This window comes from Leuciscus leuciscus (genome assembly GCF_965113295.1).
Source record: "Leuciscus leuciscus genome assembly, chromosome: 12".
Taxonomy (NCBI): Eukaryota; Metazoa; Chordata; class Actinopteri; order Cypriniformes; family Leuciscidae; genus Leuciscus; species Leuciscus leuciscus.
The window spans coordinates 20909635-20920068 of NC_138736.1; the positions used below are offsets into that span (position 1 = coordinate 20909635).

At 36.3% G+C, this 10434-nt stretch overlaps 1 protein-coding gene across 1 annotated transcript in view; it reads left to right on the forward strand.

The window, feature by feature from the left end:
* The window catches only part of ube2e1 (ubiquitin-conjugating enzyme E2E 1), a 52911-nt gene extending 44897 nt beyond the window's left edge, over window positions 1-8014 (forward strand). The window contains 4 exon segments of the mRNA XM_082186839.1: window positions 4077-4137; window positions 4140-4220; window positions 4550-4622; window positions 6654-8014. Of these exon segments, the coding sequence (XP_082042965.1) occupies window positions 4077-4137; window positions 4140-4220; window positions 4550-4596 (189 nt within the window). The 3' untranslated portion in view covers window positions 4597-4622; window positions 6654-8014.
* Window positions 8015-10434: the final 2420 nt, after the last annotated feature.

The following is a 10434-nucleotide window of genomic DNA, read 5'->3' on the forward strand; positions in this document are numbered from 1 at the left end:
TTGAAGTGAGGATATGAGAAGAGGGTGGGGGAAGATTTGTGATTTAATGAGAGATAATGATCAGATAATGAAGAGACGATGACACGATACAGAATGTGTTGTGAGTGACCCTCAGGGCGGATTCAAAAACATTTCAAAAATGATTTGCTTCAACAAAAATACTAAAATATTCAGAATCTAAATACTTGCTCAGTAAATGGGCAGAAAATGTATATGAATTTATCACTCACCTTGTTGCCAATCCAACATGTGCAATGTACATTTACAGTGCTTGACCACTTGTATCCAAAGCAAATTAGAATGCATTCAAGTAATACATTTTGCAATTCATTATATGATATCACATAAGTTCTGATACATTTTTGTAAGTTGAGCCCTAATGAGCCCTAGTTATTAACCTGAATAACCTGTGATATTTTAAGTTATCTCTGAAAAAATATTAAATCTAACAGTATTTTTTCAAGTAAAATATCTAATCATCCATAGAACAAGATACATTTTGCTTGAGAATCAAAAAATTAAATAAACATATTTCTCTGGGCTTTATCAAAACCTTTAGAAACAACAAAGAATGCCTTTTGAGTGGTGGTAATCTTAATTTTAAATCATAAGAGTTCTTCTTTCTGTTCACAAAAAAAAAAAGTCATCTGACTTTTTCGGTGTTTCAGTCAGGACCACTTCGTCAAGTATACAAATTTATTACAATTATAGCATTCAGTTAGTGTTGGCGGTATGGTTCTGTTCTGGGCAAAACTCCCATGCCTGTCCATGCAGCTGCCTGGACAGAGCAGGGAGAGCAGCAAGTCAAACCCCCCTGGGGTACAGAACAGAACCAGTATATGCATACATAATTACAATTCTCAATTACACGAGTTGTGGAAATACAAATCCATGATAGAAAATGCTTGCAATGTAGTGACCTGTACGGAAAAACTAAATAACAAGTCAGATTGATTAAAGGTTCGGTTGGGTGGAGTTGGGGCTGAAGGAGGGAGTTTGATTGCGAGCAGCTATGCTATGGAGGAAGTGCTGAAGGAATGGGAATTTAAATAGGCCGCTGTGATAGATGTCGACACTGGATTGGTACACATTTGGAACAGCTGGCTATCAGCTGATGCGAGCTTGGCTGACGTGGCCTGCCTGAACTAACGCGATGCTTGATTTAAGTGCTATAATCGGGTCCCCAGTGCATCTACCAACCCAGAAAACGTGAAAAGTGACAACCCAGTAACTTTGTTTTGGTAAGCCTTTCTCTGCAAGCATGTCAAAAAATAAGCCGATCAGATTTCGCTCCCCTTCTGACAAAGGAAGGGGATTTTATTATAATATTACCGCCCCTTAATCTGCATGTTTTCACCCACGGCGCCGCCATTTGGTTTTCGCAAGCGACAACAGTGTAACCAGTTCTAACGCAATGGCAAAAGTTCGAGCAAAGCATGCAAACTTTTCTGTTGTTGGCTGCACAGACGAACACAGAACACTGTTTAGAGTCCCAGCCTCAGATGAAACAAGAGAGCAGTGGATTAATTTTCAACGAAAATTCCCCAGAAACAGATTACTAAACATCCACTAACCATTCAGAAACGTCCAGGTGCAGTCTAAAAGTTGCAACCTCTTCCTGAGTCTCTCCGAATGGCTGCACTCCGCTACTGGTTATTTCTGAGATTTTGGATGAGTGAGATTATTCGCATGTTTTGTTATTGACGGAGTATCTGAAGCTCATGTAAAGGACCAGCCGTCTTCTGAAAGGGTGCGGGGAGCAGCAGCTCATTTGCATTTAAAGGGATAGTTCACTTTGAAATAAAATTTTGGTATGTTTTAGCTTACCTCAAGGGCATCCAAGATGTAGGTGTCTTTTTTCCCGCAGTAGTTTCAATTTTGATATTTTTAGGTCAAACCGTTCTTGTCTGTCAGTCATATAATGCAGGTCGATGGTCACTGTCTCAAAGAGCATGCACAGAGTCCAAATTAAAACAATTCCCCATCGTCCAAATTAAACAATTCCCCATCGTAAGTACACATTGATGGCACAAGACACGAAACGAGCGGTTTGTGTGAGAAAACGAACAGTATTTATATCGTTTTTACCTCTTGAACACAGCTGCGTCCAAGTGATCTGTGAGCGCGGGCGGGTATAGATATATACACTAGATGTCGCATTGGCTACGGTTTTGTCTGTAGACACACTAAAAATGCATCTCTTTTACCTTGCATTCATATAGAACATTATACATTTCTATTATTCAAATCAGTTAAATGATTATTAGGCTGCATAGATTAGGTCAGCCAGAACTGGGGACACTTCCTATAACACCTGATGGAGGGGAGAGCGGGGCACAAAGTAACGCTTTTTGACTTTCTCAGTTTGTCTAAATCTACTTATGGTTCAGAGTATTTATTTTTTCCCACATTAATTTCCCACATGTCTAGTACAATTATGTGTTTTTGTTTTATTAATACAGTATATACTTTTTTCTTGATATACAAAGAATGGAAGTGAAATGTGACAACATGCCCCATAGGTGGGGTACATTATAACATGTGTGGGGCACATTGTAACATAACATATGACAGCTTAAAATGTTATCTGATCTAATAAAAAATATATACAAAACAAACTAAAATATTTTCTAAATAAAATACAATTAAAAAACTTTTTCATATAAAATAATGGCAATTTTTAATAATTAAATATAAAATCATTTTTGAGTTTTGACTACGAACACATGAAAACACAGCTATACAACATAGTTCAAAACAAATAAATAAGTAATTTCTGAACATTGACTCTCAGTCTTTATTCACCTTTTTCTCACGTTTTCTCAATAAAATTAATAAAAGTATAGAATATAATAGCATATTTCTAATAGGGGCACATTGTAACGCAGTGTTACAACATGCCCCCGCCTGCACAACTGGGATTTAAACCCTGCTAGTGTCTTCTGCTAGTTAGCGAAGCATTAAATAACTATCTCAACTGTTAAATCACATCTTGGAGATTAAAATAATATCAGATTTGTCTTATTTTAAATAAACACAAAAAAATAGAGATGAAAAATTAACTTAAGTAAGAAATTTACTTTTGCTATGGTTTAATAAATGTCTATGGATATCTTCCCCCCCCCAAAAAAATTTGGCGGAATTTTTTTTCCTATATAGTGTTGAGATGGCAACTAGTAAATACACAAAGTTTCGTCATCCAAGCGTGTGCGGAAGTATTTAAAACAAGCGTGTTACAACTAGCCCCGTGTTACGTTGTGCCCTGCGCTCCCCTACTCGTTACATCATAAGAAGAATGGCATCTACGCTAATGTTAGTCTTTCTGTTTATTCCGAGGTTTACTGAAGTCAGCCGGATCCCTGAAGAGCCAGCCTCATCAGCCCTGTGAAGGCCTCATCGACACGACAGCCATCGGCACTGATCTTCAACAAACTCGTCTCCATACCGGCGTGATGACTCCGACTTCCAACCAGATGGAACTGGATAAATATTTTGAAAGTTCTGATCCAATCTGACTTCTGACCTGTAATGCTGCCTGAATCATAATCATACACTGTTCATCCATTCTGTCACCTGATGGAGTTTTGAGTCCTTGCCACTGTTGCCTTGGCTTTTGGCTTGCTTAGTTGGGGACATTTAATATTCAACTGTATTATTGATCTGCCTTACTGACGATGACACAATTTTCTTCTAGAAACAAACTTTGTTGTATTATTTTCATGTTATCACTGTGAAGCTGCTTTGATACAATCTGTATTGTAAAAAGCGCTATATAAATAAAGGTGACTTCACTTGACTTGACATTGTGTTCCTTGTTGCACTTTTAGTTTGTAGTCTAGTTCAGTTCCTGTTTCCTGTGATTACCTTATGGCTCCTTGATTGTTTTCACCTCTGTCTCGTTACCCTTGTTAGTGTATGTGTATTTATTTGTCAGGTTTTGTTCTTCTATGGTGTGTTTTGTTGGTATTTTCAGTTCTGTGCCCTGGAATTTGTGCTTTGTTTTTGTTTTCTTCTCCTTTCTTTCAAAGTGTCTAATTTTTGTTCACATCAACTGTTGTCCTGTTCTGATCTCTCAGGTGACGTTTTGCACGAGAATCTACCACTGCAAAATCAACAGTCAGGGTGTGATCTGTCTGGACATAAGGACAACTGGAGCCCAGCACTCACCATCTCCAAAGTGCTGCTGTCCATCTGCTCTCTACTCACAGACTGTAACCCTGGTAAGATACACAACCATGTGAAACACTTCTAACTTGTCTAACAAGTGGTTGTAAAGAGCTGATTTGCTGGTCATGGGCTGAAGCTCCAGTGTTTGTCAGTATGTTGGAGCTCCACCTGTTTGACCTAGACTACAGAAAAGGCAGTTACAGGTGTGGGCATATATGCAGTTGCTTAATGCTCATGTATAAAACTGCGTACATTATTATACATTTTTTTTTATTTTAATTTTTTTGCTCTCATATTTGAGCTGCAGTGATGTTCTGAATAAATGCTGCTTTTCTGTAGATTTAGTGAATACTGTAAATTCTAACACTGAACACACTTACAGACTGTTTCCAACAACTGGAGCAGATGTTGAACACCGACTGTCTCTGACTCAGCTCGTTTGGGCATGATCAGTCGTAAGTAATCAAGTTACATTCATAATCGTCCTTATAGTCGTTAAGTGCCCGCCTTAAATTGCATTAAGGCAGCAAATGTGGTCTTGTTGAATAAATGTACGCTTGACTTATCTAATTTTTCACCATTTGAATATTCAATCAATATTTTGGAGAAATTTTATTCAGTCAGTTTTCTTAACAAAACAACCACAGTTGGCAAGTTTTAGGAGTTTGGTTTACATTAAGTGATGAACAAAGGATTGAGTCAGCGTTTTAAACTTATTCAATGAGACATCTTTGCTGAGGTTTAAATCTGAGACATTAAGGCCTGGTTTAACAGACAAGGCTAAGATTATGACATGATTAGGCCTTTGGCATTTAAGTAGCTTTTATAAACGTGCCTTTGAAGAACATTATGGTGTGTATCTTGAGACAAAACAACGGCACTGATATGTTTTAAGAGGTGTCAGTACATGCTGATTTCAGTTCAGACAACTCAAACATACGTTTAATCTGGGACTAGCTTAAGCCTTGTCTGAACCATCCATTTCAATTCTTTCTGGTGGTCTCTCACTCATGACTCAGGTCAAGTGCAAAATTGACAACTGGTGATCTGTGAAGTTCATTGCACCTCCATTTAATTAGCTTGTATCTGTCAGACATACTTTTTTCTTTCTTTTTTAAGAGTAGAAATTAATGCAGTGGTCTTTTTTATTAGTATAAAAACCAGCTGATAATCTTAAGTGAATTCATGTCAGTATAGCTATGTTACTTGCCTAATATGTCTGATAGTTACAGCCTAACTGTAAACTCTTAGCAGAACTTAAGTTTAAGGTAATCAGTTCACTTTTCAACAACTTTTTAGACTTATTTTTGTGTTCTACTAAAGCATGCCAGCTTTCTCAATATTTCAAGTTAAGTGCAGTTACTTTTGGTTGTATTGCACATGATCTTGAGGGTAAGGTATTTACTATCATGCACTGTGACTGAAATGGATCTTTTTTTAATTTGCTTTATTGCAGTGGTGGTGTTGCCTCTGTCCCTTGAGTTGTTTATTTAGAGAATTTTTGTAATATTGTGACCTGCCTACTGTCACAGTCATTGTGCTTTGTGAACTTAACCATTTATGTCCATGTAAATTTAAAGTTCAAACTCAACCATATTGGATGCGTTTCCCAAACGCATCATTCACCAGCAATGGTCGCAGGTTCCATTGAATTGTCAGTTTCATGAACTTAAAACGAATAGAATGTTCTAAATGCTCATCAAGGCTATTGTCCCATACTCAATAGTTCATGTGAGCATTAGTTTACAATGCTGTTGATTAGTTCAAGCCTCACAACTCAATATTCAGTAGATGTAATGATTTTTCAGAGCATGTGCTGATAGTGAAGCAGTTAAGCATCTCATAGTGACATTACATGTTATATCAGACATCTCTGTACATAAGCTCAGTGCTCATATTCACTCCATTAAAATGAGCAAGGTCATTGAGCTGCAGGGGAAACAAGCAATCATGCATTATTTAGCATATTCTGGTCTAATTGCATAACAGATTCACCATCATTGCTGCTCTCACTGCTGGTAAATGTACATTTTTGACATCTTATTTTCATACGCGTTTCAGATGCTTTCGACAGCTAAGGTACAAAATATGGCCTGAGAACCTTTTTAAGAAAGGGTTGTCTTTTTGTCTGCCCGCTCTCTGTCGGGCACAATAGTATTCAATATGTTTTGGGGAAATGTGGCATCCTGCTTCTCACACTGTGGTAAAGTAAAAATGTGAAGACACTAGAGTTTAATTTGAAGAGCTGGTTTGAACATCTGCATTCCCTTTATTGCTATTAACTGATCTTCTCTCACTGCTGTCATTTGTATGTTTGTTATTGGGAGAATGGCATGCAGCACTCTTACTTTATACAGTTGCTTGGATGTGTGTGTGTGTATATATATACATATATATATATATATATATATATATATATATATATATATATATATATATATATATATATATATATATATATATCTCATGGCTTTTACCCTTTTCAGTGTTTCTCACACACCCATCCCCCGGTTTCCCTGCTGTTGAGCTCAGGCTTTGGGACGGAATCAGGATATCCAACCCTCCCCCATGTCATGTGCCCTTCCCCTCCAGTCTCTGTGACATCTATATGAGATTCAGCTCATTATTGTGGGGCAAGGGCCAATGACAGTTCTTTAACCTCTTATGTGCTTTCATCCCAATTACAAGATCCTCCATGTGTCTCGGGTAACAACCTTTTAACCCCTCTTAAGTCCTGACACTTTCCTTTACCACATTAAATAATACAATATGCTGGAATCATAAGGGTGTAGTTTCATTCTCATAAAGGATGCCCATAGACAAATGGCAAGAGCTTTCTCAATCTGTTTTTTTGTGTTTTTTATGCAATTTCTAGGATCCTCTTATAAAACGCATGCACGGTCGTATTTGAACCTTAAAGGACAAGTTCGGTATTTTATACTTAAAGCCCTGTTTACAGATCGTATCTGATGAAATAGAACAGTTAAGATTAAAATTTGGACACATGCTGCTGTCCCGAGAATTTTAGGTTTATTTCGCTTCCATATTGAGTGCCATATTACTAAAACTTAAAGAGAAACTTTTTATGAATTATTCATAGGTACATTTTGGAAACTGTTGTACTTTCACATTGAGGCTCATTGTATGCACGTGTTAATAAATGCAGCGGCAAAGTTCAGAATATCAGTGTTAGTGTTTTCGGCAGAGTTCAGAATATCAGTATTAATGTTTTCTTCACTTTAGGAGAGTTTCTAAAGTAGGAAAACATGATAGACCAGATCAGACAACAGTGTGAAGGGGGGCCAAACTGCTACGAACTCCTCTCACTATTCCTTGTCCTTACAGCTGGTAGGAAGCATCGCCACACACCTGACCAACAGACTAGAACCCGACAGGATAGCCAAACAGTGGCCCAAACACTACGCCACAGACTCTGACCACAGTTCTAATTAGTGTAATGAGAATTAGTGTATTTGTATTTGAGTTGTGCTAAATTGTGACTTAAAATGATGTGCCTGTGCAAAAATGTGAAATGTGAGATGGCTGTATTTTGTGACCTTTTTCATGAAACAAGCTCATTTTGTTTTTCATTTGATATAATTGTTACTGTTTTTCTTTTAAAATATTTAAGAGAAAATGTAACCAATTGTTCATCTCATGAAATGCGGTTTATTGTAAAACACACATTGTGAGACTACATTGTTCATATTCTAATAAGCAAACGAATTACAAAGTTAATTACTGTTTGACTGTTGTTAGTATTGGTCAGCCTGTTCACATTTGCTGTTTATTACAACGGCTAAGATTTCTTTCAATAAATGAATGGCTTACCACATGTTTAACCAGACTAATAGTCTTGTCAGTAGTGCTCTGTGGCTTGTTAATATTTTCCATCCACCTTTCAATATGACAGGCATCAAAACCACAAACCTATTGTTATGAGTAGCTTTATGAATGTTCATGACACAACCATCATACACATTACCACAAATGCAGTTGCAAAACAACAATGGTAGTCAAACAATATAGTCCATAATCTCACCATTGCTTGGAAAATCACAACTCTTAATGTGCACAATATTCAGTTTTCTTAAGGAACCTGTTGTTCATTTGCAGATATCATATACAGAAAATTTGCATCTCTCCTTTATCACCATTTCAGTAGGTTATTATAGAACAAAAATATCACATTCTACATAATTTTGCTTTTGTTGGAATAAAGTCACGCCTCATTTAGTGTAGTTTTATATTTATTATGTTTACTCTTGCCTTGTCAAGATGAATATTTCAAATGTTACTGGAGAAAAAACTGTTTTCTTTTATTTGGTACAAAAATATTGACTGTTAAAAATTTGGTGTGGTATGAATTTTGATCTGTTCAAATTATAAATATAATTTCAGTGGCAGGATTGAAGGCTCCTGGTACTGTGGTTTTGAAGAGAAAAAATTATTACTGACAGTAACATTGACATCCTGACACCAAGGCCCATCTTTTTCCACTCACTGGCATTTCTGCCAAACTGCCTCTGAAAGTAAATAATGAAAAAAAGAAAGCAGAAAAAAACGTAACTCTCAGAACTGAGAAATTCAGATTTATTCTCTTTGCACAGCCATTCCCAAATCTGTACTGTACATTTCCCTGTCATTTGCAGGAACTATGGTGACTATTTGAAAACAAATTAGAAAATAGTGCAGTGTACACTTTAATACATAATTTAAAAAAGCCATTATAAATACACATTACATTAAACATGACAACAATGTAAACATGAAATATTAAGTCTATAGTATACTACACTGTTTGCAGTAAGACCTAATATTCAATTGTGAACATAACCAGTGATTTTAGAACATCTAAGCAATGTATGAAGTAATTCCCTCTTTGCCAAAATGGCAAGAAAATAATCTCTTATTGACTTTAAGTGTGTATGTGGCATCGGTTGTTGAGTGTAACTCATAATGATTGTCTGCAGTAGTCAGACTATCTGCCCACATCAATAAAAGACATCAAGAAAGATTTTTCATTGCACTCAGCCTGCACTGCATCCAGTGTGCAACACCACATCGAGAGTCTGCAAAGCAGACAGACAGGAAGTAGATCGGCTCACCTTCCCCTTTCCAAATGTGTGGAGGGTGTTTGTTTCTTCAAATATCTAAGATGGAATAATAGGGGGTTTCCTATAAAACAAAAGCACATGATGTGGGTGAGATCATGCCACAGCGATCATTGCCTGGAAGAAGGAAGGAACTTGACCGCACATTTTACTCTACCAGTATTACATCACAAGTGTGACCCTCAGATCTTATAACACAGTTACAAGGCCCTAAATAAGCTATTCTTAAAAGACCAAAAGTGGATTGCAAGTCTGTTCTGATGGTCGTCAACAGCGGCAAAAGCAAATAAAACAACATAACCATATAACATAAATAGGCTCATCATCTTTTAAAAGGGAAGTAATTCACTTCCTATATATTTTGTAAATAAAATGAACAAATCATTGGGCCTATGCCATTATTGGTAATATGAATAGCCCACACTGATTTTAATAAAAAAAATTGTTTATGTTGAATGATAAACAAGTGCGGTACTGTACATGTTGAACAGTCACTTGATGTAATACAAAATTTGGATTCTAAAGCAGAAACAGTTGAGAACTTCTGATGTGACCTGTTTTGGGGAAATGTTCGAAAATGCAATCCACTACCGATATCCTATTACTTCTAATAAAGTAAACTGGAAAACATAACTTTATTTACTTTATGGAAAAAGAAAGTTTCACAAATAAAAACTTCCCGTGTCTCTAAGATCCCATGCTTGTGTGCAACTTATACTGTATGTGTTCATGTGATTGTGATTGTGACAGGCATTTCACATAGCCTACTTGTGAAATTATTAATATGTTCTGTATAAATGACTTGACTCAAATAAACATTAGTTTAATCTCTCCAAACTGGATAGATGTTCTACTAAATGACTTTACAATGTCCTTTATACAGCATCTGTAACTTTAATATTTTTGGTTTAGTTTTTAATAGTCTTTTATCAACTTAGACTGGGCATTGATAATGCAAGAGTTTGTATAAGATTGTGGCATACATAAATTGTTTTGAGTCTGTGTGCAGACCATAGAGATAGGCTTTGCCTTTGTGTCAGTAAACTAGTTAGTCTAACTCTTTTCATGTATTTCCACGTTAAATTATTTGTATCATTATATCTTTATTATTTATTAGCTTAATTATTGTGTGGTAGTATTTATTGCACCCGAG